At 45.8% G+C, this 19,060-nt stretch overlaps 1 protein-coding gene across 1 annotated transcript in view; it reads left to right on the top strand.

The window, feature by feature from the left end:
• Window positions 1-19,060, top strand: part of VPS13D (vacuolar protein sorting 13 homolog D) — a 302,704-nt gene that overhangs the window by 82,100 nt on the left and 201,544 nt on the right. Inside the window, 3 exon segments of the mRNA XM_044282181.1 lie at window positions 4,298-4,449; window positions 11,879-12,910; window positions 13,025-13,115. Coding sequence (XP_044138116.1) covers window positions 4,298-4,449; window positions 11,879-12,910; window positions 13,025-13,115 — 1,275 coding nt within the window.

Genomic DNA, 19,060 nt, shown 5'->3' with positions numbered 1-19,060 from the left:
AATGTGTAAAAAATGGCCGGTGAAATCCAAAAGGTGCACTTTGGAATATGTGCCCCTTTGCCCACCTTGGCTGCAAAAAAGTGTCAGACATCTGGTATCGCCGTACTCAGGAGAAGTTGGGGAATTTGTTTTGGGGTGTCATTTTACATATACCCATGCTGGGTGAGAAAAATATCTTGGTCAAATGCCAACTTTGTATAAAAAAAATTGGAAAAGTTGTCTTTTGCCAAGATATTTCTCTCACCCAGCATGGGTATATGTAAAATGACACCCCAAAACACATTCCCCAACTTCTCCTGAGTACGGCGATACCAGATGTGTCACACTTTTTTGCAGCCAAGGTGGGCAAAGGGGCACATATTCCAAAGTGCACCTTTCGTATTTTGCAGGCCATTTTTTACACATTTTGATTGCAAAGTACTTCTCACACATATGGGCCCCTAAATTGCCAGGGCAGTATAACTACGCCACAAGTGACCCCATTTTGGAAAGAAGACACCCCAAGGTATTCCGTGAGGGGCATGGCGAGTTCCTAGAATTTTTTATTTTTTGTCGCAAGTTAGTGGAATATGAGACTTTGTAAGAAAAAAAAATATTTAAATAAAAATCATCATTTTCCGCTAACTTGTGACAAAAAATAAAAAGTTCTATGAACTCACTATGCCCATCAGCGAATACCTTAGGGTGTCTACTTTCCGAAATGGGGTCATTTGTGGGGGTTTTCTACTGTCTGGGCATTGTAGAACCTCAGGAAACATGACAGGTGCTCAGAAAGTCAGAGCTGCTTCAAAAAGCGGAAATTCACATTTTTGTACCATAGTTTGTAAACGCTATAACTTTTACTCAAACCATTTTTTTTTTTTTTTGCCCAAACATTTTTTTTTTTATCAAAGACATGTAGAACAATAAATTTAGCGAAAAATTTATATATGGATGTCGTTTTTTTTGCCAAATTTTACAGCTGAAAGTGAAAAATGTCATTTTTTTGCAAAAAAATCGTTAAATTTCGATTAATAACAAAACAAACATAGAAAAGGATTCTTTACGGTAAGAGCAGTGAGACTATGGAACTCTCTGCCTGAGGAGGTGGTGATGGTGAGTACAATAAAGGAATTCAAGAGGGGCCTGGACGTATTTCTGGAGCTTAATAATATTACAGGCTATAGCCACTAGAGAGGGGTCTTCCTCTGGATCAACTTGCGGGATAACAGGCCGAACTGGATGGACAAATGTCTTTTTTCGGCCTTATGTACTATGTTACTATGTTACTAAAAGTAAAAATGTCAGCAGCAATAATATACCACCAAATGAAAGCTCTATTAGTGAGAAGAAAAGGAGGTAAAATTCATTTGGGTGGTAAGTTGCATGACCGAGCGATAAACGGTGAAAGTAGTGTAGTGCAGAAGTGTAAAAAGTGGCCTGGTCATTAAGGGGGTTTTAGCTAGCGGGGCTGAAGTGGTTAAAGAGGACCTTTCACCAGAAAAAAGTATCTAAACTGACTATACAGAAGTGTAGAGCGGCGCCCAGGGATCCCCCTGCACTTACTGTTATCCCGGGCGCCGCTCCGTTCTCCGGTTATAGCCTCCGGTATGTTCCTAGTTAGGCTCCACCCCCCCCCCTCCCCCCCGCCTTAAGAAAGTCTTCTGTTTCCAATCTAGAGAAGAGGGCCTTCCACATCAATAGTGGGAAGATTCTATGTATCCTCTATAATAATGTATATTGGGGCATTATGTAAAAGGTATAACATCTGAGGCATAAATATCATTTTTAAAAGGTTAGCTGTACCTACGGACGACAACTTGCGCTTATTCCAGGCGTGGATCTTAGATTGCCATTTTTCAAGGAGAGGGTGTATGTTCAGGGGAATATAATCCTTGGATTTCATAGATGTTTTAAAACCCAAATATTTCAAGGAAACAACGCACTGTAATTCACCCACTCTATTTCCCCTTTCCTGTGGCCAAGGATCCCCCGGCACAAGGACTGACTTTCCCCAGTTATTTTGTAATCCCGAGTAGATACCAAAAGTACGTATGATATTCATAGTAGATGAAAGTGAATCTGATGCATCTGCCAAGAGCAACGGCATTTCATCAGTGTAGAGGGCTGTTTTTTCCTCTCTGGGTCCATACCGAAACCCCTCTATTTCTCGGTCAACGCTTCAAGGGCAATTGGAAAAAGCAGGGGGAATAACGGACAGTCTTGCCGCGTAACCCTTCCCAACTTAAATGAGGGCTCCGTTAGCCAGTATACGACCTGCGCCCTTGACAATCAACTGTTTTCACAAGCTGTGGCATCAGCCTGAAACTACCCAGCTCCGCACACTGTATAGTGGACATGCCTGGTAACGGCATTAACCAGGCATGTCCACTACACAGGCCCCTGGTCGTCAATAAGTAAGTCCTGGAAAACCCCTTTAAGGAAACTGCAAAGTGCACTAATTTATCTCTTCCTATAAATCTCTGCATGCCCACTTCTCTGCTAGGAACCCCTTTAATTGTAGTCAAATGATTTGTACGATCCAGACTGACTGTTCTTGTAGACATACAGGTCCTTCTAAAAAAATTAGCATATTGTGATAAAGTTCATTATTTTCTGTAATGTACTGATAAACATTAGACTTTCATATATTTTAGATTCATTACACACAACTGAAGTAGTTCAAGACTTTTATTGTTTTAATATTGATGATTTTGGCATACAGCTCATTAAAACCCAAAATTCCTATCTAAAAAAATTTGCATATCATGAAAATGTTCTCTAAACGAGCTATTAACCTAATCATCTGAATCAACTAATTAACTCTAAACACCTGCAAAAGATTCCTGAGGCTTTTAAAAACTCCCAGCCTGGTTCATTACTCAAAACCGCAATCATGGGTAAGACTGCCGACCTGACGGCTGTCCAGAAGGCCATCATTGACACCCTCAAGCAAGAGGGTAAGACACAGAAAGAAATTTCTGAACGAATAGGCTGTTCCCAGAGTGCTGTATCAAGGCACCTCAGTGGGAAGTCTGTGGGAAGGAAAAAGTGTGGCAGAAAACGCTGCACAACGAGAAGAGGTGACCGGACCCTGAGGAAGATTGTGGAGAAGGACCGATTCCAGACCTTGGGGGACCTGCGGAAGCAGTGGACTGAGTCTGGAGTAGAAACATCCAGAGCCACCGTGTACAGGCGTGTGCAGGAAATGGGCTACAGGTGCCGCATTCCCCAGGTCAAGCCACTTTTGAACCAGAAACAGCGGCAGAAGCGCCTAACCTGGGCTACAGAGAAGCAGCACTGGACTGTTGCTCAGTGGTCCAAAGTACTTTTTTCGGATGAAAGCAAATTTTGCATGTCATTCGGAGGAAGACTGGGGAGAGGGAAATGCCAAAATGCCCGAAGTCCAGTGTCAAGTACCCACAGTCAGTGATGGTCTGGGGTGCCATGTCAGCTGCTGGTGTTGGTCCACTGTGTCTTATCAAGGGCAGGGTCAATGCAGCTAGCTATCAGGAGATTTTGGAGCACTTCATGCTTCCATCTGCTGAAAAGCTTTATGGAGATGAAGATGTCATTTTTCAGCACGACCTGGCACCTGCTCACAGTGCCAACACCACTGGTAAATGGTTTACTGACCATGGTATTACTGGGCTCAACTGGCCTGCCAACTCTCCTGACCTGAACCCCATAGAGAATCTGTGGGATATTGGGAAGAGAAAGTTGAGAGACGCAAGACCCAACACTCTGGATGAGCTTAAGGCCGCTATCGAAGCATCCTGGGCCTCCATAACACCTCAGCAGTGCCACAGGCTGATTGCCTCCATGCCACGCAGCATTGAAGCAGTCATTTCTGCAAAAGGATTCCCGACCAAGTATTGAGTGCAAAACTGAACATAATTATTTAAAGGTTGACTTTTTTTGTATTAAAAACACTTTTCTTTTATTGGTCGGATGAAATATGCTAATTTTTTTAGATAGGAATTTGGGGTTTTCATGAGCTGTATGCCAAAATCATCAATATTAAAACAATAAAAGGCTTGAACTACTTCAGTTGTGTGTAATGAATCTAAAATATATGAAAGTCTAATGTTTATCAGTACATTACAGAAAATAATGAACTTTATCACAATATGCTAATTTTTTTAGAAGGACCTGTAAGGATGTGATAGAATGGACCCCATGTAATACTGCATCTGTGTGACTGACTGCACCTTCCCCAATGTTGAGCGTGAGTTTCCTAGTCCTGTATAACATGGCTCACCTCTACATTGCAGTGATTTAACTTCCTGCGATGTAACATAACCTGTTTGTTCTTCAGCTTTCCATATACTACACAACACAACCATACAGTTTAAAATGGAGAAGTTCAATATAGAGCGGGACTGTGAACTGACCTTTTCATGTATGGAAGATTCTGTAGAAGCGGGAAGCATTTTGAAGATTGAGGGAAATTTTGTTAATTATGTTCAGGTAAGTGAACTGTATTATAGAAACACTCATCCATGTAGCTTAGAAGCCATCTTCACTAGAAATCCGGTCCGTGCCTCCGCAGCGCAAAAGATAGGACACGTCCTATCTTTTGCCGTATGTTGTGAATCACGGACCCATTCAATGGATCCACACCACAATACAGGATTCACATGGCTGGTACCCGTGCATTACAGGCCTCTATTTGCGGTTCGCAGCACAGGCACGGAGGCCTTACTATCGTGTGAATGGACCCTTATTCAGCGGCAACACCATCCCCTTCTTTCATGTGTGATCCGACAAAATCCATAAAACTGTGGCGGAATAATTTATATATTTTTAGTATTCCATCTCATTTGAATTTTTTTTCCACCTTCCCATCACATTGTATACAACAGTAAATGGTGCCATTAGAAAGTACAACTTGCATAAAAAAAAACAAGCTCCATATGGCTGTGTGAATGGAAGAATCAAAAAGTTAGGAAGGCTAAGAGTAAAAAAAAATGAAAATACAGAAAATGGCACACTTCTGAAGGGATTAAATCTCTTCTTTTTCTGAGCCAGTTGTACACAAGGGGAAGTGTTATCAGTGATTGATAGCATTCTCTGTGTAAGTGTGTATGCAGAGATAGCTGTCAGTCACTGATAGCTGTACACAGGGGAGGTGTTATCAGTGATTGATAGCATTCTCTGTGTAAGTGTGTATGCAGAGATAGCTGTCAGTCACTGATATCTGTACACAGGGGAGGTGTTATCAGTGATTAATAGCATTCTCTGTGTAAGTGTGTATACAGAGATAGCTGTCAGTCACTGATAGCTGTACACAGGGGAGGTGTTATCAGTGATTGATAGCATTCTCTGTGTAAGTGTGTATACAGAGATAGCTGTCAGTCACTGATAGCTGTACACAGGGGAGGTGTCATCAGTGATTGATAGCATTCTCTGTAAGTGTGTATACAGAGATAGCTGTCAGTCACTCATAGCTGTAAGCAGTGATTGATGGCATTTTCTGTCTAAGGGTACTTTCACACTAGCGTTTTTCTTTTCCGGCATAGAGTTCCGTTCTAGGGGCTCTATACCGGAAAATAACTGATCAGTTTTATATCCTATGCATTCTGAATGGAGAGCAATCCGTTCAGGATGTCTTCAGTTCAGTCTTTTTGCACTGATCAGGACAGAGATAAAACCGCAGCATGCTACGGTTTTATCTCCGGCCCCAAAAACTGAACACTATGCCTGAATGCCAGATCCGGCATTTTTTTCCATAGGAATCTATTAGGGCTGTTTCACACGAGCGGAATGCCGTGCGTGACATCCGCTCCGTGAATGACAGCCAAGACCCGATGCGGACAGCAGAAGCACAGAGAATTAACATGATTGATAATGCTCTGTGCCTCTCTGTGACCTCTTTACTACGAAATCACAGTGACAACTTTATCTCACTGTGATTTCGTAGTAAAGAGATCACAGAGTGGCACGGAGCATTATCAATCATGTTAATGCTCCGTGCCTCTGCAGTCCGCAGCTGGTCTTGGCTGTCATTCACGGAGCGGATGTCACGCACGGCATCCTGCTCGTGTGAAACAGCCCTTAGTGTCGGATCCAGCATTCAAAAGGTGAAAAAAATAAATGCCGGGTCCATTTTTCCGGATAACACCGGAAAGACAGATCCAGCATTTCAATGAATTTGTAAGACTGATTCGGATCCTGATCATTCTTACAAATGCCATCAGTTGGCATACATTTTGATGGATCCGGCAGGCAGTTCCGGATCACTCTGCCACAAGTGTGAAAGTACCCGAAGGCTTGTCTCACATCAGCATTAAGAGATTCGTCAGGCTTTCCGGCCGGCAACAGCCTGCTGGATCCGTTACTGCCACAGCTGTCGGAATTCCATCCGGGTCCATTCCAGCAGAGCGGTAGGTTGCGATCGGATCTCTGCTGGTCCACATTATAGTGAATGGAGCCGAACAGAATTCCAGCAGTGCACGGCAGCACCTGGCAGTAACAGATCTGGCAGGCTGTTCCCAGGCCAGAACACCCTGCCTGAACTGCTTAACGCAGATGTCAAGCGTGTGTATACAGAGATAGCTGTTACTCACTGATGGCTGTACACGGGGGAAGTGTTATCAGTGATTGATAGCATTCTCTGTGTAAGTGTATATACAGAGATAGCTGTCAGTCACTGATAGCTGTACACAGGGGAGGTGTTATCAGTGATTAATAGCATTCTCAGTGTAAGTGTGTATACAGAGATAGCTGTCAATCACTGATAGCTGTACATGTGGGGGAGGTGTTATCAGTGACTGATAGCATTCTCTGTGTAAGTGTGTATACAGAGATAGCAGTCAGTCACTGACCGGGGCGGTTCTAAGTTCAGAAAGAGCAAAGATTTTAAATGTATAAAAGAAAAGATTTGCTGAATCTTCTCCCACTAAACTATATATCAATCTGTTCAGCTCCTCCTGCTCTCTAACATTCTGCAGATTGCACTGCATGTTCTCAGTGACAGGTCATAACGATTTGTTATTTCTCACTCGTATCATTGGGGAACACAGAAGACCATGGGGTAAAGCTGCTGCCACTAGGAGGCGACACTAAGTAAAAAAAAAGTGTTAGCTCCTCCTCTCATCTATACCCCTCCTAATCCGTAGGAGGCAGACATTTTTTCTGCAGGTCTGCCAAAGTTTTTTCCTTTTTGTTTTATTTTTTAGGTTCAGGCTGCAGGTGGACTCTCACAACCTGTTTTTCCCACACTTGAGGGGGGAGACCAACGGGTCCTCAAGCCCGCTGCTCGTTCCCCACCTCTGGAAGACAAGGAGGAACAGTAGATCTCAAATCCGCTGTTACCCGCCAGCTACAGTGTCACCTTGGCTACTACTCCTGGAAGTCCCCCCTGTTACCAATGTAGTCGCCCTCCCCAAGGGGCAGCACACTGAGGGTGGTGACACTGCTGGAATCAGGGTGGGCAGAAACCGTCTGGGTAAGTATATTACCTGCCTACCCTGCTGTCCCCCCCTGTGCCTGAGCCCCCCTTCTCCTGTGTTCTCTAAGTAAACACAGGAATATATGTTGTTTCTCTTAGACCTTGGCCCCTGTATCTAGTGACTCACCGCCTCGGTCCCACCTCCGGTCCATGGCCCCATCCACTCCCAGCGAGCCAGTCCCGGCGGTCACATGTCTCCTTGGGCGGCCACCGCTTTTCTCCCTGGGGCATCGGTATGCTCGCTCCCTGCCTCCTTGTTTCCCAGTGCATTCCGCTCCCTCCCTACATCGCATCCCCAACTGGAAGTACTCAAGGCCCCGGCTCTGTGGCCTACTAGGCCACATCTCCCAGCGTGATTTCGGGACGGGATCTGAATTTTGCGCCCGTGCCTTCACCCCACCAGCTGCCCAGTAAGCTCCCCCCCTGTCTTCTGCTTAACCCCTTCCTTGCCTCAGTACTAATGTGCTGAGGAAAGTGCTTACTGAGCTCTCTGCTGCGGCTTACAGTGCTGGTCATTAGTACAGACTGTTGTGGGTTCAGTTCCCCTAGCTCTGATTTATTAGAATTGAGCTGTATGTAAAAAAAAAAAAAAAGATATTTATATATTATTAACTTTTGGAGCTATCTGGTGTTTCTGGACCTTCTGTAGGCAGAATTTCTTTACCCTACCGCTTGATACATACGTCCTATAGCGTAAGCAGAATCCTGGCACTACCGCTGGATACCGCACTCCCTGTAGCTTATCCTTCTTCTATATGCGTACACTACCACTGAATTCCGTGAGTCCTGTTACATTTCCTTCCCTCCTTAGGCGGAATATGTAAATATGTGCGCTTACCACTGGACCCTGTACATTCTGTAGCATTACCCTCCTTCGATAGGTGGATTAATTGCCCTTTCACTGAATACCGTACAGCCTGTAGCATTACCCTCCTTCATAGGCAGAGTAGTTGCCCTTGCACTGGATACCGTACAGTCTGTAGCATTACCCTCCTTCCTAGGCGGTGTACTTGCTCTACCACGGGATACTGTACAGCCCATTGCATTATCCTCCTTTCATAGGCAGCGTAATAGTACTACCATTAGATACTGTACAGCCCGTGCCATTACCCTCCTTGCGTAGGAGGAGTAATTGCACTTCCACTGGGTACTGTACGGGCCGTAGCATTATCCTCCTCCCATGGGCAGAGTAATCTTCTATCGGCAGTGTGTTTACATCCCGTTGGTTCCTATATGTCCGGTAGCATTGCCCTCTTTCCATGGGCAGAATATTTACACCACCACTGGATACTGTACATCTGGTAGCGTTACCCTCCTTCCAGAGGCGGCGTAATTGCACTACCACTGGATCCTATGCTTCCAGTAGCATTACCCTCCTTCTATAGAGTAAAACCACTGGATCCTGTACAGACTATCGCATTACCCTTCGTCCTTAGACGGAGTAATTGCACTGCTACGTCCTGTTCCATTGCTCCCTACGCAGGCGGAGTAATTGCACTAATGCTGGATATCATCTGTCCTATTGGTTTACCCACTTATATAGGTGGTTTAGTTGCAGCGCAGTCGCATACTGTAGATCCTGTAGCATTATCCATAATTTCACTATCATTGGATCCTGTACAGACTGCCGCATTACCCTCCTTCCTTAGGCGGAGTATTGCACTTCCACCGGATACCATGCATCCTGTTTCATTAACCCCTCCGCAGGTGGAGTAACTACTCTCATACTGGATATCATATGTCCTGTCGGCTTTCTCCCTTCGTCTGGGGGATTAGTTGCACCACAATTGCGTCCTATAGGTCCTGTAGCATTACCCTCCCTCCATTGATTGAGTAATTGCACAACCAGTAGTGCTTGCACTTCCAGTGGACCCTGTACATCTTGTCAGTTCCCTTCTTTCCATCAGCGGAGTGATTTCACTACCACTGGAAGCTTCTTGGTGGCTATTGCTGTTGTCCTCATTTTCAGGTGGAGTCTCTCCTAGAGGACATAGTTGTTGCTATCGCCTCCCCTCTGTGAGGCAGTCTTTGCACTGCCCATAGATATTCTGGCTACTCCGGTTCCGTGGCTACTACTGCCATCCTTCAACTGCGGCTTACATGATGCATGGGCAGGTGACACTACATTTATGGTTTACTCCACATCCCCTTCCTCCATGTGGAGTATCGGCCCTGGCATTCTGACGGTATCTACACAGCATTCCCCCTTCTAGGCATGGTGCCTTCTCGCTAGTTGTACCTGTGATTGTGTCTACATTTCCTTCTTCCACAGGGGGCACTTTGCTTATGTTCTGTTCATGACACGCTGCGGCTGAGGGGTTTGCTCACTTCTGCTGGGCATTAGTACATTTTCTGTACCTGGTATAACCTACCGATTTTCTATGGCACTGGCTTAGTGCCTTGTTCCTTTTACATGTAACGCATTGCCTCTACAATCTACTACGGTAACAGCATCAACGTGCCCTCCTTGTGGAGTTTGGGTATGCACTTATTCAGTTTGCATATGTGAGTTGTCTGCATGGCTCCCCTCACTGGGTCGAGCGGTCGTACTGCCCTTGTTGTCACCCCTAAGTGCTGGTTTTCTACTAAGCCGCATCGGCTTCTTCTCCCCTTCCGCAGGGCGAGTAGTTACGCTCCCCCACATACTGTTACTTCGTGCTCAACCAGTGTTCATAGCCATTGGGTTCTCGTATGCCCCCTTTCTGCTGTGGGGTGCCTGCGCTGGTGGTGTTGGTTCTGTTACCACTTTTTTTCTGGTGCTTTGTGGTGTTCGGGGTCCACACTCCCTTCCTGGTGCACTATTTTTCCTATCTCTGGTTCCTGTCTGCAGCTTCCGATTAGGTCTGCCAGTTCAGGCAGCCTTCCATGGAGTATCAGACGGCATCTCTCCTCTCTTGTTCTGGAACCTTTGGGTTTCTCCACTCCCTCAAGTATTTTTTCTTGTAGGCCATCCTCATGCCTGACTTCCAGGTTCTCTAGCCCTGACATGTTCATCATGGTCCCGCTGGAGTGTTCTTCTCTTTTGGCAGTCCGGTATGGTGTTTGGGGCCTTTGCCTTCAGGCATCCCTACTTCTGCAGTTGTTTGGCCCTTGATATCCAGATGCCATTTTTAGTTCGTCTTCTTCCAAGCAGTATTCCACTGAGTGGTTTCCTTTTTTTCTTCTCACACCATGCTGTGACTGTTGATGGCTCTAGGGTGTCTTTTTCCTGGGGTTCTGACCCATGGGCATCACTACTTATCACACTTCTGGATCCAGGCTACGTATTTTTCTCCTGTATATTCCGCAATCTCTCCGTTGCTTCTGGTGACTGACTTGTCTTCATTCTTGTCTATCTTGTGGATATTCTGTGTGTTCTCCACTTCTTCTGAAGTCTCCTAAGCCGTGACTTATCTGAAGTCTCCTAAGCCGTGACTTATCTGAAGTCTCCTAAGCCGTGACTTATATTCCCAGGGCTGTTCTTTCTTCTTCCCAGCCGGAGACTCTGCGTATTCAGCCGCTCTCTGGGTGGCCTTCCTGGGAATGTTTTTTTCTGTCCCTTTTCAGGGTTCCTGGTGTCTCTTTCCCCCGCATTTCTGTGCGGTGCCTTATGACCGGCCTTGGATTCGTTCTGTTCTTGTTCCCTCCCCATGGTACTGCTCTTTAAAGTCCCATGGTCTTCTGTATCCCCCACTGATACGAGCAAGAAAATAGGATTTTTTTTTATCCTTTTCTCGCGGAGTTCATTGGGGAACACCAGCTCCCACCCTGTATGTACATTGCTGGTTCTCCTAGATGGGTCCTTCTGGTTCTGGATGATGACCCATCTCCAGTTTTCTTTCTTTTTATTGTTTTCTGTTGGCTTCTCTTGACTGCTCCTACTGCTTTTGTACAAACTGATTAGCTCAGTGTCTGCAGGAGGGATATAGCAGAGGGGAGGAGCTCACTTTTTTTTTTTTTTGCTTAGTGTCGCCTCCTAGTGCCAGCAGCTATCCCATGGTCTTCTGTGTCCCCCAATGAACTCAGCGAGAAAAGGATTTTACTTTTAAAATCCTATTTTTACATGTTTTTTTTACTCTTATAATGTATTCACATTCCTCTGGGTTATCTGCTGTCACTATAACACAGGCTGTTGTTAGGGCAGCACTTGGCGTACAGAAAGCCCACTTTGATTATGCCGCAGTCTCTCTTGACTGCAGCGATCAAAGGCTTGCAAAGCTAGGATAGGTCTCTGATCTCAGCAGTTGGAGCCAGAGATAGGCAGCTGAGCACCCATCAGGCCGTTAAAGAAAACAGGACTTATTTTACAGCATGGTAAAAACACAACATTGTAGAAGAGATCCCTTAATAGCCACCATATAAGTAAATATGGCAGGCCATTAAAGGGTAAGTAGTATTCTTAGGAACATGAGTTATTTATTTATTTTTTATATGGAAAAGTTTTGAACTATGTGCTTTTTTCCACAGGTTGTTCTAGCAAAACATGTATATGAGCAAGTTCTGCAGACTCTTGATAACCTGATATACAACGAAGATCTGAACAAACCTCCTCAAAGCTCTGCCAGTCCATCCAGTCCTGTGACACCAGAAAAGCTCCTTAGCAAAAGTGCCGATGTCTTCAATGACCAGAGAGAGAGACACTTGTTTGATACTCACAGCTTTAAGTCTATGTCCAGTAAATCTGTTTCTACTCATGAGAAAACACCATTTACTCAGATTCAAGCCAATTTTCGTATTTCCGAATTGCAGATTCAGCTCAGCGGTGATCTTACTCTTGGTGCTCAAGGCTTAGTGAGTTTGAAGTTTCAAGACTTTGACATTGAGTTTAATAAAGATCACCCGCACACACTAGCTATACAGATTGCATTGCGTTCACTCCTCATGGAAGATCTGCTTGAGAAGAACCCAGATTCAAAGTACAAGAACCTCATGGTATCAAGGGGAGCACCTAAAGCGTCAAGCTTGGGCCATAAAGAGTATCTTTCACAGTCATGTCCATTAGTGTCTCACGTGGAATATCCAGACATGCCAAGATCCTTACCTTCTCACATGGAAGAGGCACCAAATGTCTTCCAGTTATACCAGAGACCAACGTGTACTTCTCGCAAGAAACCAAGTGAAGAAAATGATGATGAGTATCCATTGACTCCACCACCTTCTCCTACAGCAGAGAGATCAAAGACACCGTACACAAAGGATGGTTTTGATGAGTCCTTGGTTCATATAAATGTTTTCCTGGTGGATAGAAAGCATCCAGAGTTCTCTTCTAAGTACAAACGCATCAATCGAAGTGTGAATGTGGATTTTAACTGCCTGGACGTATTGGTCACACTGCAGACGTGGGTGGTGATATTAGACTTTTTTGGAATTGGGTCAACTGCCGACAACCATGCTTTTAAACCTGAACCCATGGATATGAGACAGTCAGTGAGATCAGAGGCGAGCACAACCAGCAGCGCTTCTGTCCAAGAACACACAAACACAAAGATGGATCTCAAGGTATAAGAAGGGGATCGAGTTATGAAATTGCAACCAAGTGCCAAATGCAAGTGATAATGTCCTATACACGATGGAAACGTACTAATTACAATTACTAATTTTTTGTCATTATAGGTTCACTCACTTTCACTAGTGCTAAAGAAGACCTCTAGTGAACTGGCGAAAGCAAGTGTGTCGAAGCTAACTGCCCACCTCGAGAATGTCGGTGAGTGTGGAGGAGAGGGTGCCTGGCGCCTGTTTTCCTGCACTTGAATTGTTAACAAGGATATGTTGCCACTCCTGGCATGTCTGTTGTAGTAAATACTTGTGTAGTGGCCAGGAAATAACAGTTCTGAAGCATCTCTTTTGAGAATTCTGATTTGTGCCATTCCTCTGTAATTCCTTCTGGAAATGTTTAAAAAAATGACCACTGGGTGTTACCGTTTGGATGTGCCCTTAGTGTGCCGCCACATTATGCAGGTGTTCTGCGTTTTGGGTGCTGCAAAAAACTTCATCTGAAAACATATCTGTGTTTATGGTGCGTTTTTCATCCTACAAAGGGACAACATACTGCAGGCTTAAATTGCCTTTAAGGGGTTGTTTAATCACACAAGTGGTGGCTGGAGGACACCAGTCCGGCCACCACCAAGCGCTCTCCCCATAGAACTGAATAGGAGTGCACCGTGCATGACCGTCCACAGCTCCCATTCAATTCTATGGGCTCCACGGAAATAGCCGAGCCAGTGCTCTGCTATTTTTGGCAGCCCAAAGGAAAATTAATGAAGGGCGGCTGCACAGTGTGCCCCTCCACCACTTTCGAGGCTCCATTCTCAATATAGGTGCAGGACCCGCACCTATAAGGCAATGGGGACATACCCTAGTGATATGCCCCCGTTGTCTGTGATGAGACAACCCCTTTAATGTTACTATATTTTGTATTTATGTAATTCAGTCATTATATGTGTGATTAGTGTTTTCCCCTTTACTGGTAGGAAATGCAGCATAAATGCAGATATGGTGTTGCAAAACCTGCATGTGTTTTTTTTTTTTATGTGTTCTTTTTCCGCATTCCAAAATGCAGCCTAGCTGTGACGTGTGGCAGCACTCTTACACACTGTCCAATCAGTGCTTACACCACCAGACTGTGTAGGGACGCGCCCGATCGTCCTGGTGGAATGGTAACATCCAATTGACAATTTATTCACACATTTTCCAGGAGAAATAACCATGGAGAAATGCAAGGATGCTCCAGAATGATTTCATGGGTAACACAAGTATTACCCCCGCTTTTCGCTAACCTGTACACAATAAGCTAGCGAGAACAGAGCATAGGTGGAGTATACCATGACTGGCAGGATCAGAGTACACACTGTTTGTAGACCGTTTTCATAGAGATACATGTCTGCAAAGGAGCTGTATACACAGATTAGTAGAATGTATATGGTTATCAGCGACCTCCCTGTCCAGCTGCTTCCATAGACACATAGCTGTGGTTCACCTGATTAAAAAACAAATTCTACTGTTGATCTGAGGCTCCGTTTTCGAGTTGGTATATTTCTTCATATGCAAATTAGACCATTGATGCCATTAGGGCATCACCATTGCTCTTGTTGCACCCAAGCTCTGCTAATTTATGTGGTCAGTCCTTCCCTCACTACTTTGCCACTGCCTGAACTTGTCAGTCAAAGCAGCCAGGGAGGGGCTGGCCACAGAAGGGAGAGGGGCAGTGGCGTCTCTAGCTTTCAAATTTTGGGGGGGCACACTGGGGGCCAGGACAAAAGTAGGGGGGGGCAGCTATAACAAAGATACATTTACACAAGTATGCTTAGAAATGCTGCGATACTTTAGCCAATACCTAAAACCGCAACAGGGAAGAAAAGTCCTGCTGTCTGTGGTTTAAAAAAATATATAAATCACTCAGATTTCAACATGTCCTAGTTGCCTGTGGATGACACTTTTATAGGGAGGGGGATCTGTGGATGACACTGCTATGGGGGGATCTGTGGATGGCACATACCGTATATAGCATCTTATGCTATATGTGTCATCCACAGATCCACCCCATGACAGTGTCACCCACAGATCCCCCTCCCTATAACAGTGTCATCCACAGATCTCCCTCCCCGCCACTCACAGGAGTGTACTGTACATTTAACATTTCTAAACCGTAATCCATATCCTGCAGTAACTTTAACTTTAAATCAGGATTAAGCGGCCGCTCATCTCTACTAGTACCTTAACCTTACACGACTCGGCTAGCTTCAGTAACAGGGCCAGGCTACAGCCTACAGGTACTGCCTGTTAGTTGTTACCGAGCGAGTGCTGATTTCTGCAGGTCAGAGCATACGGATTACAGTTTAGAAGAAATGTACACTCCTGTGAGCGGTCCAGACCAGTGGCGGATCCAGAGTCTGGTCTCGGGAGGGGCACTTCCAGATTATTTTCTGTCCGCCGCCACAGAACAAGGGTGCTTATAGAACAGACTACACAGTGTAGAGGTATACTGTATATTGTGGGGCACAGTGTAGAGGTATACTGTATATTGTGGGGCACAGTGTAGAGGTATACTGTACATTGTGTGGCACAGTGTAGATGTATACTGTACATTGTGTGGCACAGTGTAGAGGTATACTGTACATTGTGTGGCACAGTGTAGAGTATACTGTATATTGTGTGGCACAGTGTAGAGGTATACTGTATATTGTGTGGCACAGTGTAGAGGTATACTGTATATTGTGGGGTACAGTGTAGAGGTATACTGTACATTGTGGGGCACAGTGTAGAGGTATACTGTATATTTTGTGGGACAGTGTAGGCTATATGTGTATAACATAAACATACTCCACATGAACACTTACAGTTACTTGACTTGGCCCTTGGGGATCTCGGACGCCACTTCCACACTTTGGCCGGGGGCTCGGCAGAGCTGATGTTGTGTTTTATCCTAATGAGAAAGATTTCATAATAAGAATTTGGAGAAGGGGCAGAGGGATAGCAGAGCATGGAGAGGCTGGTGCTGCTACTAGGGGGTCATACCATGGGGGAGTAATAAAGCCCACCATAATGCGCCCCCCCCCCCAGTAGAAATAATTCTCCTTATAATGTGACAATGCAAAAAATACCCCCTTGTAATGCCTCCAGTTGAGCTAATGTCCCCCATAATGTGCCAGTATAAAATACCCCTATATAGTGCCCCCAGTAAATACCCCCATAGTGCTCCTCTCCCCCCTTCCTCCTAGTGCCCCACATAATGTACCAGTATAAAATGCCCCATATAACGTGCCCCAGTAGATGCCCTCAGTGTCCCCCATAATTTGCAAGTATAAAATACCCCTCCTTAGTGCCCCCCGTAGAGGACTCCATAGTACTCCTCTCCCCCCTTCCCCATAGTACCCACGATAATGTGTCCCAGTATAAAATGCTACTGTACAGAGCCCCCCATATAAAATACCCCTTCTTTGTGGCCTCAGTAGATGCCCCTATAGTGCCCACCAATAATGTGCCAGTAATAAGTGCCCCCAATAACGTGCCAGTAACAAGAGCCCCCCAATGTGCCAGTAATAAGAGCCCAGCCCCCCATCACGTGCAAGTAATAAGAGCCCCCCCCAATGTTCCAGTGACAAGAGCCCCCCATCATGTGCCAGTAATAATCCCCCCGTCATGTGCCAGTAATAAGCCCCCCGTCATGTGCCAGTAATAAGCCCCCCGTCATGTGCCAGTAATAAGCCCCCCGTCATGTGCCAGTATTAAGCCCCCCGTCATGTGCCAGTAATAAGCCCCCCGTCACGTGCCAGTAATAAGCCCCCCGTCACGTGCCATTAATAAGCCCCCCCAATGTGCCAGTAATAAGCCCCCCCCCCAATGTGCCAATAACAAGAGCCCCCCTAATGTGCCTGTAAAACTATTGTAAAAAAAAAACAAAAAGAACACTTATACTTACCTCCATGTCAGCGATGCGATGCAGGCCTCTTCCGGCCTGTGTCCCGCGCTGTATGGCTCAGGCGGCATGATGACGTCATCGCGCCGCCTGCGCCGGCCTAGTGCCTGCAGCCTGTCAGAGGAAGGGGAAGGGACACGCCTCTCCCTCTCCTTCCCCGCCGCAGCACGGGCAAATGACTATGGAGATGAGCGCAATGGAAGCGCTCATCTCCCTGTACCCGACTGCGGCAGCCAGGGCTGCCATCAGAAATTTTGGGGCCCCTTACACAGCTCAAGGCCTGGGCCCCCCCTCCTACCCCGCCCCTTTAGGATCTGTCCTGACTCCACCTCCCCTCCACCCCCAAGGACCTACCCCCCAATTTCATAATTTTTTTACAACTACAAAGACAGTAAAAAGTGATAATCAGTGATTTCAGTAGGGAATTCATTTTTGACCAAATAATATGAAGCCTGCTACCACGGCAAGGTAGACTCTTTTAAGCAGGACCCTCCACTAACTACACTACCTGTTCTAATCTGCCCTAGCAATCTTCCCCTGGCACATTTAAAAAAAAAAACAACTAAAAAAGCACAAGGTTTACTGTTACAGTGTTATGGGGGGATCTGTGGATGACGTACTGTTATGGGGGGAATCTGTGGAGGACTTACTCTTATGGGGGAATATGTGGATGACACACTGTTATGGGGGAATCTGTGGATGACACTGTTATGGGGGAATCTGTGGATGACACAGTTATGGGGGATCTGTGGATGACACAGTTATGGGGGATCTGTGGATGACACACTGTTATGGGGGATCTGTGGATGACACACTGTTATGGGGGAATCTGTGGATGACACACTGTTATGGGGGAATCTGTGGATGACACACTGTTATGGGGGAATCTGTGGATGACACACTGTTATGGGGGAATCTGTGGATGACACACTGTTATGGGGGAATCTGTGGATGACACACTGTTATGGGGGAATCTGTGGATGACACACTGTTATGGGGGAATCTGTGGATGACACAGTGTTATGGGGGATCTGTGGATGACACACTGTTATGGGGGAATCTGTGGATGACACTGTTATGGGGGAATCTGTGGATGACACACTGTTATGGGGGATCTGTGGATGACACACTGTTATGGGGGATCTGTGGATGACACAATGTTATGGGGGATCTGTGGATGACACACTGTTATGGGGGAATCTGTGGATGACACACTGTTATGGGGGAATCTGTGGATGACACACTGTTATGGGGGATCTGTGGATGACACACTGTTATGGGGGAATCTGTGGATGACACACTGTTATGGGGGAATCTGTGGATGACACACTGTTATGGGGGATCTGTGGATGACACACTGTTATGGGGGAATCTGTGGATGACACACTGTTATGGGGGAATCTGTGGATGACACACTGTTATGGGGGAATCTGTGGATGACACACTGTTATGGGGGAATCTGTGGATGAAACTGTTATGGGGATCTGTGGATGACACACTGTTATGGGGGAATCTGTGGATGACACTGTTATGGGGGAATCTGTGGATGACACAGTTATGGGGGATCTGTGGATGACACACTGTTATGGGGGATCTGTGGAAGACACAATGTTATGGGGGATCTGTGGATGACACACTGTTATGGGGGAATCTGTGGATGACACACTGTTATGGGGGAATCTGTGGATGACACACTGTTATGGGGGATCTGTGGATGACACACTGTTATGGGGGATCTGTGGATGACACACTGTTATGGGGGAATCTGTGGATGACACACTGTTATGGGGGAAACTGTGGATGACACAGTGTTATGGGGGATCTGTGGATGACACAGTTATGGGGGATCTGTGGATTACACACTGTTATGGGGGATCTGTGGATGACACAATTTTATGGGGGATCTGTGGATGACACACTGTTATGGGGGGATCTGTGGATGACACACTGTTAAGGGGGAATCTGTGGATGACACACTGTTATGGGGGATCTGTGGATGACACACTGTTATGGGGGATTCTGTGGATGACACACTGTTATGGGGGAATCTGTGGATGACACACTGTTATGGGGGAATCTGTGGGTGACGCATTGTTATGAGGAATCTGTGGATGACACTGTTATGGGGATCTGTGGATGACACTGTTATGGGGGATCTGTGGATGACACACTGTTATGGGGGATCTGTGGATGATAAATTGTTATGGGGGATCTGTGGGTGACACACTGTTATG

The sequence above is a fragment of the Bufo gargarizans genome, chromosome 2 (genome assembly GCF_014858855.1).
Source record: "Bufo gargarizans isolate SCDJY-AF-19 chromosome 2, ASM1485885v1, whole genome shotgun sequence".
Taxonomy (NCBI): Eukaryota; Metazoa; Chordata; class Amphibia; order Anura; family Bufonidae; genus Bufo; species Bufo gargarizans.
The sequence above is the reverse complement of the archived record's forward strand: the minus strand, read 5'-3'. Positions and strand labels throughout refer to the sequence as shown.